The following is a 21575-nucleotide window of genomic DNA, read 5'->3' on the forward strand; positions in this document are numbered from 1 at the left end:
TGTAAACCAAGGCTTAAAAAGCCATCAGTGCAAACAATATTGTAAACTGTATAAAAAAAGCAAAACACACAGAAAAGCTGAGTAGAAAATAAATAGTCAATTAACCACACAAACTGAATTGGCATCAGTGCTCTGCTCAAGAGTGTAAACCAAGGCTTAAAAAAGCCATCAGTGTAAACAATATTGTAAACAATATAAAGATTATATATAAAAGCAACACACACAAAACCTGAGTAGAACGCCTTCACACTTTACTGCTCCATCTCCATACTCCCTTCAATTTCTACTGTTTGCCCTGGCTGCAGTCTGAGCATGATGGGGAGATTCTTCTTCACAAAGGTGATCATTTCAACATGCTCAGGTGTCAGCCTGCTCCTGTGCTCATCAATGATAAGTGAGACTGCGCTAAAAAGCCTCTCACTGTTGCGTTTTAAAAGTGAAACTGATGCCACAACTGGTCTGGGTTTGCTGAAGTAACCTAGGCTACAGGCTGCATTTATTAGGCTACAGAAAATCAAGCAACATAGCAAGTAGGCCTATCTACACTATTTAGAAACAAGTTTACCGCGACAACAGCTGTCACTAATTCACATCGTCGTAGGCTGCGCCGATGCACAGACTAAACGGTAAAAAAGTTATGATAGCCTACTGGAAGCTTCTACCCTTTTGGATGTGTAGAGTTGTAGGCCTAGGTGCACTTAGTTGTTAGCGATTGACCAGGTTGCTTTTTGAAATGAAATGCGTTTGTTAGGCTAGCCGATTGTAAAAATAGGGAAATTAAAGTGCATGCTGTGCCTATACATTACACAAACAATCTTAAATCGCGGAGATAACATTCGTTAGACAGGCAAAGCTGTCAGCAGCAACATGCATAAGAGCCTTAATAATGTAAGAGGGTCTCGCGGACACTCGCGGTCGCGGTTAACATTAGGCTATATTAATTCAACTGTGACATGAAATGTTTTCTCGATAACCTTAAATTCTTGGGACATGCACAGACATGTGGGATGCTGGACAGGTCGCTAGGTGTGCTGAAAAACGCGGACCGGATTTGGGGGGGAAAAGCTGAAAAAAATTGGAATGGATCACCTACATCAGTGCGCTGGAAAACACGGACCGGAGTTTTGAAAACAAACTGGATCGGGGGTCCGGATCAGGATTTTCCCGTGCAGGCTGATATGCATTTTTTGCTAATATTGGCGGCCGATCCGATCCAAATATCGGATCGGGACATATATAATTTGGTACACTCGGTATGGATCTGTGTTGAACCTAAAGTCCTGTACCTAAATGCTTTGGTGCTAACGTCCTGTCCTGTACCTAAACGCTTTGGTGCTAACGTCCTGTACCTAAACGCTTTGGTGCTAACGTCCCGTCCTGTACCTAAACGCTTTGGTGCTAACGTCCTGTACCTAAACGCTTTGGTGCTAACGTCCCGTCCTGTACCTAAACGCTTTGGTGCTAACGTCCTGTACCTAAACGCTTTGGTGCTAACGTCCCGTCCTGTACCTAAACGCTTTGGTGCTAACGTCCCGTCCTGTACCTAAATGCTTTGGTGCTAACGTCCCGTACCTAAACGCTTTGGTGCTAACGTCCCGTCCTGTACCTAAACGCTTTGGTGCTAACGTCCCGTCCTGTACCTAAACGCTTTGGTGCTAACGTCCCGTCCTGTACCTAAATGCTTTGGTGCTAACGTCCCGTCCTGTACCTAAACGCTTTGGTGCTAACGTCCTGTACCTAAACGCTTTGGTGCTAACGTCCCGTCCTGTACCTAAACGCTTTGGTGCTAACGTCCCGTCCTGTACCTAAACGCTTTGGTGCTAATGTCCCGTCCTGTACCTAAATGCTTTGGTGCTAACGTCCCGTACCTAAACGCTTTGGTGCTAACGTCCCGTCCTGTACCTAAACGCTTTGGTGCTAACGTCCCGTCCTGTACCTAAACGCTTTGGTGCTAACGTCCCGTCCTGTACCTAAACGCTTTGGTGCTAACGTCCTGTCAGTCGACTGTCACACTGTCAGGCCTGCCAGGTGTGTGTGTGTGTGTGTGTTTGTGCTTGTTTGTTTGTTTGTTTGTTTGTTTGTGTGTGTGTGTGTGTATTTGTGTATGTGTGTTTGTATGTGTGTGTGTGTGTGTGTGTTATTTGTGTGTGTTCTGCTTTGCTTATATTTACACTGTTTGTTTTTGAAGCTGTCTGTGTGTGTGATGGAGAGATATAATGAGCCTTTTGGAAAACAGGACTGTAGCACCATGTGACACTACAACTATATTCACAGCTGCTGTGTGTGTGTGTGCGTGTGTGTGTGTGTGCGTGTGTGTGTGCGTGCGTGCGTGTGTGTGTGTGTGTGCGCGTGTTTTGGGGACATGTTTTCTCGCTCTGGGATTAGACAGCTGAGTATTCAGGATGCAAGAGACTGTGTGTGTGTGTGTTGGAGTACATTCACTGGATGCTAAAGTAGAGGCAGTGTGTAACTGAATTAAGGGGTTATCAGTACTGGAGTACACGCGCACACACACACACACACACACACACACACACACACACACACACATACACACACACACACACACACACATATATATATATACACACACACAAAAAAAAAACCACACACATATATACACACACACACAAAATATGAATCACAATTTTTTAGCTTAGAATTGATATCACGATACTGTGCCACGGCTGTTCCCCCTCACAAAGTGTAATGTGTATTGCACACATGAACCATGACCAAACAAAACAAACATTTTGCCACCTATATCACATTGTGCATCATCACCACAAGCCTGTAAACATAGAGGCTTAAATTAATAAAAAAAATACTGGTCAGTACAGTAGGCTACCAAAAATACTACATATAACACATTGAACTAAATGTGGTCCTGATACAGGCTCTATCTGAACTTGAACATGTCTTTACATAACTAAAACATGTCAAACAACATACTGCAGCTACAGCTTCAGTCTCTAGAGAAATGGAGCTTGTCAATTGTCAATTTAAGTACATCAAAAACAGAATGATGTCTTAGCACACTCTTGAACTGCTTGCCTTTTAGAGCAGGGGTCCCCAACCTTTTATGTACCATGGACCGGTTTGATTCCTGGGGGGGGGGGGGGTTTGGGGGTTCCATGTTCCATGTTCCATGTTCCATGTTCCATATGTGTTGTGCATGCATTACTTGAAAAGAACTAGCTTTAGATATGTATGAACAGTGAAGGTAACGATAGGAAGAAGTGAAAATTTAACAATATGAACTATGAATATTGAACAACTTGAAGCTACATCTATAAGTGTGAACATGCTTAACAAAATATGGGAACAAAACATGGGAACTAAACGTGCATTACGAATATAATCAGTGGGAGCCCTGCTTGTTTCCCTACAACAATTAAGAAGCTTCCATCTGGGGGTGATGGAAGACAGTGACACCCTCAGAGTGTTTGAAATGTCCAGTCGATTGCGCAATTTGGTCTTAGTTGCAGTCATTGCCGAAAACCCGGCCCCACGTGGTGGGAAACGTTTTCAGCGCTTTTACGGCTATCTCGGGATATTCTGCTTTGGTTTTGATCCAAAAACCCGCCAGAGAGGTTTCCTTATACACACTCTAAAGACCACCGTCATTTGCAATTTCGATCAACTGCTCTTCCTCCTGCGCTGACAAGTTAGGACTATTCGGGATATTATTGACAAATGGGTTGCGGACCCACTCATTGGTTTGCCGTTCAAACTCATTTGAAAGCGCAACAAGGTGATTGCGCACCAGCTGCGAGAGAAAGGGCCCTGCCTCAGTCTCTCCCAAAACCCCCAATACTGTTTGGAACTTATCTGGTCCACTCGTCGTCCCCACAAATCAAGCTTGGCTTTAAATGCAGCGACTTTATCTGCCAGTTTAAAGACAGTCGTCATTCTCCCCTGGAGTTACAGGTTGAGGTCATTAAGCAACCCGAATATGTCACACAGGTAAGCGAGTTTTGACACCTAGTCCTCATCACTAAAATGTGCAGCTAACGGTGACTTTTTTTCTGTAAGAAATCTCTGCAGCGGCTCTCGCAACTCAAACACTCTGGCCAGTGACCTGCTAAAGATGCTTGTTTTTTGTTGCTGTTTTTGTTCGCCAAGAACTGATCAAGTGAAGTGAGCTGACCTGAGGCTGCGCAGCGCTGAAGGCAATATGTAAAAGTGTTGAAGGCGGGACAGACAGACGTAAGAAAATAGACCTTGCAAAATGCAAACATGCGTGCAATCAAACAACTGCATATAGGCCTATGCCATGTAAAAACGTGACATTATTGCGAATTAAATTTAGTTTAGTTTGCATGCATTTTTTAAAAACTCATGTCGTAGGCTACGGCCCGGTTAGGAATGTCCTGCGGCCCGGTGGTTGGGGACCGCTGTTTTAGAGTATTAACCTTCAACTGGCTATTCAGTTCGGTTTGAGGCTAATGCGTTACCTTACTTCGTCAGCCAATAAAGTAACTAAATTGCAGTAGCGTGTAACTTTGTAATTCGTTACCCCCAACACTGCTAGTAGGCTACCTGTAGGATACCAGTGGTGTGTCGGCTCAATATGCTGTGTGAGGGACTGTTGTGTGGTCACGGGGAAACTACGATGATTAGTCACATTTGTGGAACAATTGTAAGGTCGCCCAGTGTGTGTGTGTGTGTGTGTGAGAACACTGCTGGATGTGTGGAGTCTGTCTAGTGATGATCCTGGGTTAGGAATTGTGTGTGTGTGTGTGTGTGTGTGAGTGTGAGCATTGCTGGATGTGTGGAGTCTGTCTAGTGATGATCCTGGATTAGGAATTGTGTGTGTGTGAGTGTGAGCATTGCTGGATGTGTGGAGTGTGTCTAGTGATGATCCTGGGTTAGGAATGGTGTGTGTGTGTGTGTGTGTCTCATTACTGTTATGTTCTCATGGTCACCCACTAGTCATGGGAGAGAGATAGAACTTATGTGTGTGTGTGTGTGTCTGTGAGAGAGAGGGAGAGAGTAAGCTCATGTGGTGTGTGTTTGCGAGAGTGTGTGTGTGTGTGTGCCTGTGTCCGTGTGTGCGTGTGTCCGACTGTGTGTGTGTGAGGGGGAGAGAGCAAGCTCATGTGGTGTGTGTTTGCAAGAGTGTGTGTGTGTGTGTGTGTCCGAGTGTGTGTGTGTGTGTGGGGGGGGGAGAGGGCAAGCTCATGACTCTCAAGAATGCTTTCCCACACACACATTTATTCTGACAGTTTGGAAGTCACAAGGCCCCATTTGCTCCAAGAGAGTGTGTGTGTGTGTATATATATGTGTGCGTGTGTGTGTGTGTGTGTGTGGGGAAAAGGGGAGAGAGTCAAAGTGTGTGTGTGTGAGAGATGGAGAGAGCATGAGAGGAAGGTGTGGGTGTTAATGTAGAGGATATTCCCATCTCACACACACCAGACCGCAAGACCATGCACACCTTAATGTCACAGAGCCTGCGTGTGTGTGTGTGTGCGTGTGTGCGTGTGGGCGTGTGCACGTGTGGGCGTGTGCACGTGGGCGTGTGCACGTGTGTGTGTGTGGGCGTGTGCACGTGTGTGGGTGTGGGCGTGTGCACGTGTGTGTGTGTGTGGGCATGTGCACGTGTGGTCGTGTGCACGTGTGTGTGTGTGCGTGTGTGTGTGTGGGTGCGCGTGTGTGTGTGTGCGGTGTGCGTGGGTGTGTGGGTGTGTGTGGGCGTGTGCGTGGGTGTGGGTGTGTGTGTGTGTGTGTGTGGGTGTGGGCGTGTGCACGTGTGTGTGTGCACGTGTGTGTGTGTGCGTGTGTGAGGGTGTGTGTGTGGGTGCGCGTGTGGGTGGTAGCACAGCCACCTCATAATAACCAGGCCATCATAATAACAATTTGGCCAGAGAGTGTGTGTGTAGAAATCCAACATGTCATAAATACCAACAGGCCTGTGGTTGCTCTCTCCTGTCTCTCTTTTTCTCTCTCTCTCTCTCGTTCTCTCTCTCGCTCACTCTCTCTCTCTTGTTTTCTCTCTCGTTCTCTCGCTCTCTCTCTCTCTCTCTCGTTCTCTTGTTTTCTCTCTCTTGCTCTCTCTCGTTCTCTCTCTCGCTCTCTATCTGGTCTCAGTGCTGTCTCTATCTGGGTAAGCTCCATAGTTGTAACTAAATAAGCAACTTTGCAATGCAATTTCCCATTGCCAACCAGCTAAATTGCTAACAGGTTAGCAACTATGGTTTTGGGAAACACACCCCAGGTCTGTATCCTATTCTCTATCTATCCTGTGCTAATCTGTGCTAATCTATCCTGTGCTAATCTATCCTGTGTTAATCTATTCTGTGCTAATCTGTGCTAATCTATTCTGTGCTAATCTGTGCTAATCTATCCTGTGCTAATCTGTGCTAATCTATCCTGTGCTACTCTATCCTGTGCTAATATATCATGTGCTACTCTATCCTGTGCTACTCTATCCTGTGCTAATATATCATGTGCTACTCTATCCTGTGCTAATCTATCCTGTGCTACTCTATCCTGTGCTACTCTATCCTGTGCTAATCTGTGCTAATCTATCCTGTGCTACTCTATCCTGTGCTAATCTATCCTGTGCTAATCTGTGCTACTCTATCCTGTGCTAATCTGTGCTACTCTATCCTGTGCTACTCTATCCTGTGTTACTTTAGTTAGTTAATCTTTGGCTGTCTTACTCTAGTTACTGTTCATCTTTGGCTGTGTTACCAATCTAACACTAGGCTGAAATCCGTTTCATGTCTGTTGTATATGTCTTATCTAGTGTGTGTGTGTGTACACTCTGTCAAATTTCAATGTTTATCTACTGTAGGCTGTGTACACTCTCTCATACTCTACATTTCTCTTCTGTGACAGGATTCTGACCAACAACAAGATCCAGGAGCTGAACAATGGCTCCTTCCTGGACAAGGGCCTGGGCCTGCTGGAGAGGCTGTGAGTAGCACACACACACACACGCACGCACGCACGCACGCACGCACACACCACTACACTACATTAGTGTAACGCACGCACGCACGCACGCACGCACGCACGCACACACGCACGCACGCACGCACGCACACACACACACACACGCACACACATATACACACACACACACACACACACACACACACACACAGAGAGAGAGTTCATGGCTGTGGTCTGGTTGAGTAGAAGTCCTAAAGGGGGAGGGGTGGAGACACATTCACACACATGGGTAATTATAGCCCCGTCTGTATGTGTGTGTGTGTGTGTGTGGCGTGTAAGCCACACACACACACTTAGATATGCACAGTAAAGAAAGAAAGGAAGTGGTGAAGTGAGTAGGACTAGCATTGCACACACGCACACACACACACACACACACACACACAGGCTGCTCTTTTCTAGGACACTGTTTCTCTCGGTATTATGTCTCTCTTGTTTGTAACAAGCAAGTGTGTGTGTGTAACAAACAGACCTGTTTGTGGTGTGTGTGTGTGTAACAAACAGACCTGGTTGTGGTGTGTGTGTGTGTGTGTGTGTGTGTGTGTGTGTGTGTGTGTGTGTGTGTGTGTGTGTGTGTGTGTGTGTGTGTGTGTGTGTGTGTGTGTGTGTGTGTGTGTGTGTGTGTGTGTGTGTGTGTGTGTGTGTGTAACAAGCGAGATAGTCGTGTTTAGAATTCTTTCTCAGATGCTCTTGTAATTGGGTTAGGAAAGCTGATCTCTGGTAGCCCACACACTACACTACATTACACACACACACACCACTACATTACACACACACACACCACTACATTACACACACACACACCACTACACTACACTCACACCACTACACTACATTACACTACATTACACACACACACACACACAACTACACTACATTACACACACACACCACTACACTACATTACACTCACACCACTACACTACATTACACACACACACACACACACACACTACACTACATTAAACACACACACACACTACACTACATTACACACACACACACACACCACTACACTACATTACACACACACACCACTACACTACACACACACACACACACCACTACACTACACACTACACTACACTACATTACACTCACATCACTACGCTACATTACACACACACACACACACACACACACACACACACACCACTACACTACATTACACACACACACACACCACTACACTACATTACACACACACACCACTACACTACACTACATTACATTCACACACTCACACACACACACACACTACACTACACTACACTTCACACACACATTCATACGTACACACACTCACACACACCACTACACTACATTACACACATACACTCTACACTACACTACACTCACACACACTACACTACCTTACACTCACACACACCACTACACTACATTACACTCACACACCCACTACACTACACTACACTACACACACACACACACACACACACTACACTACATTACACTCACACACCCACTACATTACATTACACACACACACACACACACACACTACACTACATTACACTCACACACCCACTACACTACACTACACTACACACACACACACACACACACACTACACTACATTACACTCACACACCCACTACATTACATTACACTCACGCACACACACACACCACTACACTACATTACACACATACACTCTACACTACATTACACTCACACAAAACACACCACTACACTACACACACACACACACACACACCACTACACTACATTACACACACACTCTACACTACATTACACTCACACACACACACTCATACACACACTCACACACACTACATTACTTACACACACAAACTCACTGACGGACAAACACACACAGGCACACTTTGATGGAAATGAAAAAGTCTCTAGTCAGCCTAGTAGATGAGATCTCAGTGTGAGTGTGTGTGTGTGTGAGTGTGTTAGTGTGTGTGTGTGTGTGTGTGTCTGTGTCTGTGTGTGTATGCGTGTGAGTGTGTTAGCGTGTGTGTGTGTTAGCGTGTTAGCGTGTGTGTGTGTTAGAGTGTGTATGTGAGTGTGTGTGTGTGTGTGTGACTGCCGTAGTAAGAGAGGAAAAGAGAGAGGCCAAGAAGATAGAGTTGGTTTCTGAGAGAGTGAGGAAGTTAAAGAGTGAGTGCTTAGGAGTTCTTTGGGACATATTTTGGCAGCGATTTCTCCCAAGAGCCAAAGGAAATGATTCTGGTTGCTCTGTGTGTGTGTGTGTGTGTGTGTGTGTGCGCGTGCGTGCGTGCGTGCATGTGCGAGTGAGTGAGTGAGTGATGGCTGATTTATCACTTGGAAGTGGCCTCAGATAAAATAAGCAGACTGTTACTGTGTGTGTGTGTGTGTGTGTGTGTGTGTGTGTGTTTGTGGCACAGGGCTAGCATAACACATGACCGCATCTGTGAGGAATTCTGGAAAGGCATAGTTTTCCATGTCATGGCCCCGGTCTCGACGAAGGAATCAGAGTGTGTGTGTGTGTGTGTGTGTTTGTGTTTGTGTGGTGGTGTCAGTGAGCTGGCAGTGTTCTCGAGGGAACCGGTTCTATAGGTCAGCGTTCCACAGTTGACTGGTTCTGTAGGCTTGTGTTGCACAGGTTGATAGGATAGCGGAATATGAGGAGCAGACTCATATCGCCCAAACGCACCGTTAAGAGAGTTAAGACTCTAGTCGCCCAAAAGCACCGTTAAGAGAGTTAAGACTCTAGTCGCCCAAACGCACCGTTAAAAGAGTTAAGACTCTAAATGCCCAAACGCACCGTTAAGACTAAACGCCCAAAAGCACCGTTAAAAGAGTTAAGACTCTAAATGCCCAAACGCACCGTTAAGAGAGTTAAGACTCTAAATGCCCAAACGCACCGTTTAGTTAAAACTCTAAATGCCCAAACGCACCGTTAAGAGAGTTAAGACTCTAATCGCCCAAACGCACCGTTAAGACAGTTAAGACTTTAACCCTTAGAACCCGATTGACGCAAAGTGCGTCAAAAAACACACCCTTTCTTCTCTGTTACATTGCTCCGGAACGGTTCATCGCAGCGAGATGAAACCTTTATTGCACGTCAGAGCAGAAGTGGGGCTTTCCAACGAGACTACACACTTGTCTGTACGATCAAGTATGAAAATTTTAAAAAATCATGAAATTAAATCAAATTGCATCATATTTACAGTCTATACTTCTCTGCGTTCACCTGCACACACATTACTCTAGTTTGAATTACCCGCGAACCCGTGATCGCATCGATATGGCAAGCATATCAGATGAAAGAGGGGGCACAGGGCTATCCATTGGTACCATGTTTATTGACCCTTCTGGGTTATAAAACAGACGAAGTGACAGCAACATAATAACTTCATATAGCTGGACTTACCCCACGTTTTTGTCTATTCTTGTGGCAAAGCATGTTTATAATCCAATGCTATCATGTGTTTCTCTATGGCAAAGCATGTTCATATTCCGGTTTTGAGATCCTGCATGGTCCAAATTCCTGCATAGCATCCAATTCAAGGCTCACATTGCATCCCAATTTGTTCAACAAATAAACACCTTTTTTGCCTTTACTTTGTTCATGGCAATGCAGTAAAAAGTTGAGAATTATTATAACTGCATACACACAGGCACGCAGGCTAACACGCAACCTCGGGTCAAGTCAGGTCAGATCAGTTCGTGTCACAGATATGGAGCGCAGAAAGGTCATTTTTCATCACTAAATAAAAAATGCTATTTATTTCCGTAAATCACACAGCAAATATTTCTGTAAATTGCTCAGCCCCAGAGTATCCCTCCAACTTGGCAATTATATTGCCCGATTCAGGACAGTCTGCCCTACACACACATGAAATGCATGTAGAGCTGTGAGCTTGCTGTGGTGAGATACATGTCGAAATATAAGAATTTTTATAATACACTTTTTATATTTTAATTCTTTAAAAATCAAAATAAAATCAATGCTAGTATTAATACATGACATGATGGCAGATCTGAATAGCCTAGACTCTCCTGAAAAAAACAATATATAATATATGTGTGTGGCACTTACAATGACCAGAATAAATGCTTATGAATAAAGGTAGTGAAAATGCCCTAAAAACAGCTTAGGCATAAAAAAAAAAATTCTTGGGTTCCGGTTTCCGACCGACCCTGTCAATTTATGTGCGACCCAAATTTATTTTATGAGCTTGGGGAAGAAATAACACTAAATAGTCTAGGCTACATTAAATAAATCCACAAATAAAAGGCGAACTATAATTACATTAATTACCCCTTGCGTTATGTATATGGATAAGCGTATTCTCTCTGTTACAAAGTAGCCTATGCACAGCTGTTCACGAAGACGATTGTTTTCGTCACTTACCAAGGCACTCGCAATTTTGTCCAAACACCGCAACTTTTTCTCAAATTTGACCAATCATCGTAGTTTCACTGTGAAATGTCACCTACCGCAACAGTCCCTCGCGCAGAATATTAAGCCAGATGGCACACTTACTTCTGCACCTTCTGCATATGACACCAAAGACTGCCCTAAGTGTTCGTTCCTCTGCAGTTTTGATGACAATAAATAGAAGGCTAACGTTAACGATCTGCTTACTTGCATCTCTCAACCTGGTGTTGCTAACCTACCTAGGCTATGAAAGTAAGTTAATTAAGGCCTACTTGGTTTACTGACATTTGAGTAGGCTATGCAACCCATTGGCAAACGTTTACCTGGATATGTCCTTTTAGCTTATGTCATGTTTATGTCAAGCTTATGTTTGCTAGCTTCTGGGCTTAGTTTGAGTAGTGCTACCAAAATCATAGAAATTAATAAAATTGCAAGACATTTACCTCTTCTATGATCCAAGAATGATTTCATTCGAGTTGTTTTTTTAAACATTTATTTTAACTAATGACATAGAAGACATTCCCAATTGCATCCACATATGGTAATGCACTATGCAAAAAGTGATTTACACTCGTAGCCGAACAGTGAGATGCAAGCCTTCCAATCCACTCAGAAATGTAATTAGGCTACTCTCAAGTCCTTAAAGGGGCAGGCAGGCATTAGACGTACACCACCAATGTAATGACATTAAACAGAAGTGTAGTCAAATAGTTTAAATCAATATGAAATTACTAGATACTTACTTGGATATTAGTAATTATGCAGGCCACAGTCTATGATTTATTAAAACGATATGAACTTAATATGAATTACAAAATATATGAATTGTATGAATTGAAACATATGACATGATGCCATCTCTTTAGGTGACTGTCTTTTTTGGACAGTTCTACTATACTGCTTTGTGAATTACCTTAGTCAAAGCATTTTCACAAATTAGTGTTAATTTTGTCACCTATTTTTAATTTAGTCTTAGTCTTAGTCTTGTGACGAAATGTCCTTTTTAGTCTTTGTCATATTTAGTCATTCAAATATAATTTTTGTTAGTCAAGTTTTAATCAACTAAAAGTCTCGTCATTTTAGTCTAGTTTTAGTCAAAAGAAAACTAAAGGTATCTTAGTCTTAGTCAGTTTTAGTCAACATATTTTAGTCTTTTTTTTTATAACAAATTATTTCTGATTACCATTTGAGTCAAATAGTGTTTCACACATCTCGATTTTCCAACAATAGCCTATTGTGTGTCCACAGGGCTACTCGTCTGTTATAATTACTCATTCTGATTTTTTGTCAGTCAGTATGTTTACATGCACAGGTAAGTCGAGCTACAGTTATAGCTCGGCTGGGATTTGACCATAGACAGTAAAAGATTTGACTGGACCACTATATTCGTAGACCAGTGTTTCTCAGTGTGGTCCGGGGATCACTGGTGGTCCGCAAGCTATCCCAAGTGGTCCGCGAGCAGACGTGGTAAAATATAATATAGATGAGTTGTTTGCCAAATAAGTGCAAAGACAATAAGCAAGGTGTGAGTAGGCCTATTGTGTAGACTAATTATAGGCTACTGTTGAAGTAGGTCTAATCTTTTTTTTTTTTTTAGCTAGGGTTAGTTAAGTGGTCCTGAAACTGAAATAGTTTGAGAAACACTGTCGTAGGCCAAACTATTAATGTTTTACTCCGCCTCGCTAGATGGCGATATGCGCCCAAACACAACACATTCCCCAAACAGACTCTCCATCTTAGCCATAGCTAACTTGCTAGCGAACTTTCCATATTAGCTTACTTGCTAGCAAACTTTGCATCATCAGTCTAACTAGATGAAAAGTTGACATTACATGCTGAACATTTTCATGTATGAGAGAAGCTTTAACTTCTGGGTATGTAGCATTGTGGCATTTAGGTAGTTAGTTAGCTAAATCTGGCAGAAATCTCCAGTGTTCTTGTTCCATGTAGTTTCGTGTTGCAGCCACAGGGTTGCAGCAGCAGCACGTAGATTAGCCTACAGGAAAGCTGTTGCGTATGAACTCATTCTGAATATTTTGAAAACGTAACAGCTAGATATTCTGTCTTCTCATTTTGTAGACGAACATGAAGGGAGATTTTATCTTAGTTTTTATTTCATGCAAAACATTTTAGTCTCGTCTTTTTTCGTCAACAATAATGCATCTTAAGATAGTCTTAGTCAGTGTTTCAGGACATTACTGCCGTCTCGTCATCGTCTCGTCTTAGTCATGAAAAAAAAGGTTGTTGACGAACATATTTCCTCTCGTCTCGTCTGACGAAATTAACACTATCACAAATAAAGTAGGCCTACTTTGATTTTCTGTAATCCTTACTGTTTACCTTGGATTATCCTTTTTAATAAGCATCAGTGTGATTTTGGTCTTACTAACCTTAATTGCCCTAAATTTAAACTATTTTTGCAATTTTCACTTCCTCCCGCAATTTCTCCACAAGAAACCGCTCAAATCACCGCAACTTCCATCCAGGCATTTTAGGTCGCAACAGTCTCAAAAAACCTCGCGAAATCCTGGAGGGATTGATTTTCAACCTATCCGTTACTGCCACTGGAGAAAAAAAAAAAAAAGAAAAAAAAAATTCCCTACCGACCCATGGCCTCAACAGTCAACCAACAGGAACCAAACCTTTTTTTTTTTTTATGCCTTAGGGTTCTAAGGGTTAAACGCCCAAATGCACCGTTAAGAGAGTTAAGACTCTAAATGCCCATAAGCACCGTTTAGTTAAAACTCTAATCGCCCAAACGCACCGTTAAGAGAGTTAAGACTCTAAATGCCCATAAGCACCGTTAAGATTCTTGAATTTCGTTTCATTTCTTGAATTTCCCCTTGGGGATCAATAAAGTATCTATCTATCTAAAAGAGTTAAGACTCAAAAGAAAAATGGGGAAAAGAGCTATCTGTAAACATACAGTATCAGATGAGGCCTGGAGTGACTCTTTAAAAACAAACTTTAAAACAACAGTCAAAACACTAGAAAAAGAGTTTGCATGGAAAATAAGCCAGAGGTACTTCACTACACCTGACCAATGTGGAAAACACAGTTTAGGAACAGCTTGTTGGAGAGGATGTGGTGAAGGTAAGGCAAATCACACTCACATTTTTTTCTCATGTCCGGTAATAAGGTCCATTGGGAAGAGGTAGGAAGAGCCGTTTCACACATCTTGGATTTAAAAGAACCCCTGACACTAGAAAACTTTTTAGGCATTGGCATAAAATCTAAGATTAAAGCAAAGTACTGCAAACTCTTTAATATCCTGAGACTAACGGCAGTTAAGCAGCTCACAAGGCTGTGGAACCAAAACAACCTGCAATACTTACATGGTACAATTCAATAGAAAACGTTTTGGAAATGGCTTTGCTTTTGTTGTGATGTTCCTTCTGTTTTCTGTCAATGTAATGTCTGTCAATGATTGTCTGTTAATAATGTTCTTTGTGTTTTGTTTCTGTTGGTGATTTGTCTATTTTTGAAGGGCAAAATGTAAAAATGTTAAATTGTAGTGCAGTAGAAGAAGACCTGTCATAATGATTGGATTGTAAATGAAAACACTATATTTAAATAAAGTAATATAAAAAAAGAAAAAAAAAAGACTCTAAATGCCCAAACGCATTGTTAGTTGGGTTAGTGAACACCCCTACACATTAGTTGAGTTGAGTTAGTTGGGTTAGTGAACACCCCTACACATTAGTTGGGTTAGTGAACTGTGCCACCCCTACACATTAGTTAAGTTAGTTGGGTTAGTGAACACTCCTATACATTAGTTGAGTTAGTTGGGTTAGTGAACACCCCTACACGTTAGTTGGGTTAGTGAACTGTGCCACCCCTACACATTAGTTGAGTTAGTTGGGTTAGTGAACACCCCTACACATTAGTTGGGTTAGTGAACTGTGCCACCCCTACACATTAGTTGAGTTAGTTGGGTTAGTGAACACCCCTACACATTAGTTGGGTTAGTCAACACCCCTACACATTAGTTGGGTTAGTTGGGTTAGTCAACACCCCTACACATTAGTTGGGTTAGTTGGGTTAGTTGGGTTAGTGGCCGTAAGCAATAAGCCCCAAGAGGCCGTAGGTTCCACTGATTTTACGACAGCTAAGGGGCGTTGCTAAGGGGCGTTGCTAAGGGGCGTTGTTAGGTCTGAGTGGCTCTGTCAGTCAGGCCTTTGTCATTGTAATGCCTGTGTGTCTGTGTGAGTGAGGGAGAGAGTGGGAAATCAGGGGAACACACACACACACACACGCACACACACACACACACACACTGCCTTAGGTCCGAACTGGTTTGTTTTCTCTGAATGAAAGGGTGAGAGAATAAACTGAGTATAGACACACACACACACACACACACACACACACACACACACTTCCTGTTTGAGAATAAAGGTCAGTTGTAGAGCCCCCCATTGTTGAATCCGAGCGTGCGTGCGTGCGTGCGTGCGTGCGTGCGTGCGTGCGTGCGTGCGTGCGTGCGTGAGTGCGTGCGTGCGTGCGTGCGTGCGTGCGTGCGTGCGTGCGTGCGTGCGTGTGTGTGTGTGCGCGCGTGCGCGAGTTTACTTAATACTTTTTATTTAATACTTGACCAATGGCTGTAACCCTATTACTTCAACCTATGCTTGCACTGATATAGTTTTTTTTATATTACTTTGTCTACATTATTCTCTTATATGTCCATATTTATTGTGTGCTGGTCTCTAGACTTTATTCTTGCACTTTTGCACTGTTGGACTTACTTATTTGCACCATCACCATGACACTCACTCTCATAGAGCACATTACCATGCACACAGCATCACCATGACACTCTCATAGAGCACATTACCATGCACACAGCATCACCATGACACTCTCATAGAGCACATTACCATGCACACAGCATCACCATGACACTCACTCTCATAGAGCACATTACCATGCACACAGCATCACCATGACACTCACTCTCATAGAGCACATTACCATGCACACAGCATCACCATGACACTCACTCTCATAGAGCACATTACCATGCACACAGCATCACCATGACACTCTCATAGAGCACATTACCATGCACACAGCATCACCATGACACTCTCATAGAGCACATTACCATGCACACAGCATCACCATGACACTCTCATAGAGCACATTACCATGCACACAGCATCACCATGACACTCACTCTCATAGAGCACATTACCATGCACACAGCATCACCATGACACTCACTCTCATAGAGCACATTACCATGCACACAGCATCACCATGACACTCACTCTCATAGAGCACATTACCATGCACACAGCATCACCATGACACTCACATAGAGCACATTACCATGCACACAGCATCACCATGACACTCACTCTCATAGAGCACATTACCATGCACACAGCATCACCATGACACTCTCATAGAGCACATTACCATGCACACAGCATCACCATGACACTCACTCTCATAGAGCACATTACCATGCACACAGCATCACCATGACACTCTCATAGAGCACATTACCATGCACACAGCATCACCATGACACTCTCATAGAGCACATTACCATGCACACAGCATCACCATGACACTCTCATAGAGCACATTACCATGCACACAGCATCACCATGACACTCTCATAGAGCACATTACCATGCACACAGCATCACCATGACACTCACTGTCATAGAGCACATTACCATGCACACAGCATCACCATGACACTCTCATAGAGCACATTACCATGCACACAGCATCACCATGACACTCACTCTCATAGAGCACATTACCATGCACACAGCATCACCATGACACTCACTCTCATAGAGCACATTACCATGCACACAGCATCACCATGACACTCACATAGAGCACATTACCATGCACACAGCATCACCATGACACTCACTCTCATAGAGCACATTACCATGCACACAGCATCACCATGACACTCACTCTCATAGAGCACATTACCATGCACACAGCATCACCATGACACTCTCATAGAGCACATTACCATGCACACAGCATCACCATGACACTCACTCTCATAGAGCACATTACCATGCACACAGCATCACCATGACACTCACTCTCATAGAGCACATTACCATGCACACAGCATCACCATGACACTCTCATAGAGCACATTACCATGCACACAGCATCACCATGACACTCTCATAGAGCACATTACCATGCACACAGCATCACAGGCTCAGTCTCATAGAGCACATTACCATGCACACAGAATCACAGGCTCAGTCTCTGCCCTGTCACTGCAAGCGCCTCATGCTTATTCATCCTTAAGCACACTGTGGATATTTGATTTAGTTTATTTAGTATTTTTAGTATTTAGTATTTCGTACTTTATTTTTTTTATCTTCTACTGTCTCTATTGTGAGTTTTCTTATATTTATATACTTATATTACTCTTTCTGCTGTAAGTGCATGTTGTGTGTGATGTCTGTATGCTACTGAGACATTAAATTTCCCCTTGGGGATCAATAAAGTCTGTCTGTCTGTCTGTCTGTCGTGTTAATGAGTGTGTGTGTGTGTTCTGTGTGTGTTTAGTGTGTTAATGAGTGTGTTTAGTGTGTTAATGAGTGTGTGTGTGTGTGTGTGTGTGTGTTCTGTGTGTGTTTAGTGTGTTAATGAGTGTGTTTAGTGTGTTAATGAGTGTGTGTGTGTTCTGTGTGTGTTTAGTGTGTTAATGAGTGTGTGTGTGTTCTGTGTGCATTTGCAGGGATCTTCGGAGTAACCTCATCAGCAGACTGGAACCTGGAGCCTTTCAGGGCTTGTCCTCGCTCAAACGCCTGTGAGTCAGAGCACACACACACACACACACACACACACACACACGTACACACACACACACACGCACACACACACACACACACACATATATACACACCACACGCACACACATATACACACACACAAATATATACACACACACACACATATGTAGCCGTGACAACGCATGTGCATTTCAGGCTTGGGTGACGTTAAAAAAGTTTTTAGCCTATCAGGAGATTTTAAGACCAAAGAAAACTAAGAAAATTATGTCTAGGCCAAGGCTATGTGAAGGCAGTCCTATTTGCGTTGCATACTGTGGTAAAAACATACTGTAGGCTACCGGTAGGCTATAAGGTCATCTCGTTCGAGGATTTCCTCGAGTTGCCCCAATTAACGTTGATGCTGCATATGGATCAGTGACAGAGGGTCTGTAGTTTCAAAGACTGTTGCAGTTCATTTCAAGACTTTTCGTCAATGGTAAGACTAGAATTCTACTTGCTTGGGCCTCTTGTTAATGTGCTGTGTGTGACCTGCGTGTGTGCAAGCTCATCTGATTCTGGAGACTATTAAGAATTCCATTTGACAGACAGGCTATCCACAAATGTGAAAGTTTAATCACTAGTATGGGAATAACTGAGGCATCATCTGCGTCGGGCTCGGACATAAAAATGAAAATGCCTGTTGGGTTCGGGTCGGGTTCGGACGCAACTCTGTCGGACGCGGGCCGGGTTCGGACAGAAATTTGCGGCCCGAACCGCACTCTAATACACACACACATAAACACACACATACACATACACACATATACACAGACACACACACACATATACACACACCACACACATACATACATATACACACCACACACATATGCACATATACACACCACACACACACACACACACACCACACCACACCACACCACACACACCCCCACATACCACACCACACTACACATATTATATGCGCACATATTCACCACATGCGCAAGCACTAGCATTGGGCGATAAAACGATAGCGATATGTATCGCAATAGACATGTAATCGATATCAATAAAAAATGTGTTCGATAGAACATTCGATAATTAAAAGCAACACACACCTCCCGCCTTACGTTGTCCATAAATAAAATAAAAGGCTAAATATATCTTGCATTGTAGCTAGTATGTGCAACTCTAGACGATAGAAGTAGGCCTACCTCAACACAGACTCTCAATGAGTCCTTGCCCCGTGCACTCTCTCTCTCTCTCTCTCTCTCTCTCTCTCTCTCTCTCTCTCTCTCTCTCTCTCTCTCTCTCTCTCTCTCTCTCTCTCTCTCTCTCTCTCAACAGGTGCATCCATCCTCAGCATGCACATGTAATCCTAACATTCACAATCGTGCAAGATGACTGGCTAAATTGCTATTAAATCCGGTTAGCATCATTAGCACGCTGCACGAATTTGTCCAAAACTGTTGCATTCAAATTGACTGCTAAATTCTAATCATCTCAATCCCGATGCAAATGGAAAAGTATTTTCCAAGACTCTAACAGGCCTGTCCCAAGAAGAAAAAGTATTAATTTGAAACTAAAACACGTGGGGAAACTGAACAGTCTAACCAGTAGACTACGATAAACTAGCAAATAGCTATGATAAACTAGCTACTTTGTTTACAATATTTCCAGGCTTCAACCAGTGCTGCTCATTCAGACAGATGTGCACATTTATTTATTTGAGTTTTTTTCATGATTGTGTTGCTATTTCTTTTTCCTGTTTGCTTTGATTGATAACTGAGGTGATTTAAATCAGAGGAAGGTTAAGTTTAAAATAAAAGTGTTTAAATTTAACTTTTTTCCCCTTCTGGTCCTTATCTGAAATAGATTAAAAAAAATAAAAAAAATAATTATCGATATCGACTGATATGAAATAGTTATATTATGATACAGTTTTTAGCCGTATCGCCCAGCCATAGCAAGCACACACACACACACACACACACACACACACAAACATTCTCCAGGACAAATGCTCAGACATACATGCATCTGAAAACATACAACACACACATTCACCACACACGCGTGCACACACACACGTGCACACACACACTCGCGCACACACACAGAAGTAAGGAAGAGAGAGAGGGAAGAGAGTAAGGAAGAGAGGGGGGGTGTGGATGGAGTGAGGGAGAGATAGAGAGAGGGAAAGATGGAGTGAGAGAGAGAGGGAGAGATAGAGAGAGGGGTGTGTGGATGGAGTGAGAGAGAGAGAGGGAAAGATGGAGTGAGAGATGGAGAGAAAGATGGAAGGTGCAATGCAGACAGATTCATGTCTGCTGCAGCGTTTATTTTTCCTATAGGCTGTGGGTTTAAAGTCAGGGCCAAGGTGTGTGTGTGTGTGTGTGTGTGTGTGTCTGTGTCTGTGTAAACTTCACCTTTCCATATGGAAACTTCAGCAGAGTTGGCAGACCTCTGGAGAGTGTGTGTGTGTGTGTGTGTTTAGGAGAGAAAGAGAGAGAGCATGCACACACATATGTGTGTGATGTGGTGTGTGTGTGTGTGTGTATGTGTGTGTGTGTGTGTGTGTGTGTTTAGGAGAGAAAGAGAGAGAGCATGCACACACATATGTGTGTGATGTGGTGTGTGTGTGTGTGTGTGTGTGTGTGTGTGTGTTTGTGTGTGTGTGAGAGACCAGGATGATTAGTAAATTAGCACAGTACCACAGCGACTGTTGACAAAACAGACACATTCACACACACACACACTCACTCACATACACACACACCACTCTCACCCCAAATCTTTATTTGTCCCATATGTTCCTGTCCTTCTTCAAGCAGCATAATGAGAGAGAGAGAGGAGAGAGGTGAAGAGAATGTGTGTATTGGGTGTGTGTGAGTGAGTGAGTTAGGCCTGCCTCATATAATCTGGAACTGGTTTGGTTCTAGAAAATCAGAGGTGTGTGCATGTATGTTGGGGGGGATCGTGTGAGAGGTGAAAGGTGTGTTGGGGGGTCGTGTGAGGCAAAGTGTGTGGTGGGGGGGTCGTGTGTGTGTGGTGGGGGGTCGTGTGAGGTAAAGTGTGTGTGTGGTGGGGGGTTGTGTGAGGTAAAGTGTGTGTGTGTGTGGTGGGGGTTGTGTGAGGTAAAGTGTGTGTGTGTGTGGTGGGGGTCGTGTGAGGTAAAGTGTGTGTGTGTGGTGGGGGGTCGTCTAAGGTAAAGTGTGTGTGTGTGTGTGTGGTGGGGGGTCGTGTGAGGTAAAGTGTGTGTGTGTGTGGTGGGGGGTCGTGTGAGGAAAAGTGTGTGTGTGTGTGGTGGGGGTTGTGTGAGGTAAAGTGTGTGTATGTGTGGTGGGGGGTCGTCTAAGGTAAAGTGTGTGTGTGTGTGTGTTTTGGGGGATCGTCACCTCTCCTCTCCTTACATGCCAAATGTGTCCAGGCTTTTGGAGAGGGAT

The 21575-nt window shown here is 43.5% G+C and overlaps 1 protein-coding gene across 1 annotated transcript in view; it reads left to right on the forward strand.

Moving 5' to 3' along the window:
- The window catches only part of adgra3 (adhesion G protein-coupled receptor A3), a 74551-nt gene that overhangs the window by 6490 nt on the left and 46486 nt on the right, over positions 1 to 21575 (forward strand). The window contains exons 2-3 of the mRNA XM_076288440.1: positions 6844 to 6921; positions 18093 to 18164. Of these exons, the coding sequence (XP_076144555.1) occupies positions 6844 to 6921; positions 18093 to 18164 (150 nt within the window). The remainder of the gene's footprint in view (positions 1 to 6843; positions 6922 to 18092; positions 18165 to 21575) is intronic.

This window comes from Alosa pseudoharengus, unplaced genomic scaffold, assembly GCF_046254945.1.
Source record: "Alosa pseudoharengus isolate Yale_2024_CS ecotype anadromous, Long Island Sound unplaced genomic scaffold, YU_APseudo_1.1 YU_APseudo_1.1_scf_17, whole genome shotgun sequence".
Classification (NCBI taxonomy): domain Eukaryota; kingdom Metazoa; phylum Chordata; class Actinopteri; order Clupeiformes; family Clupeidae; genus Alosa; species Alosa pseudoharengus.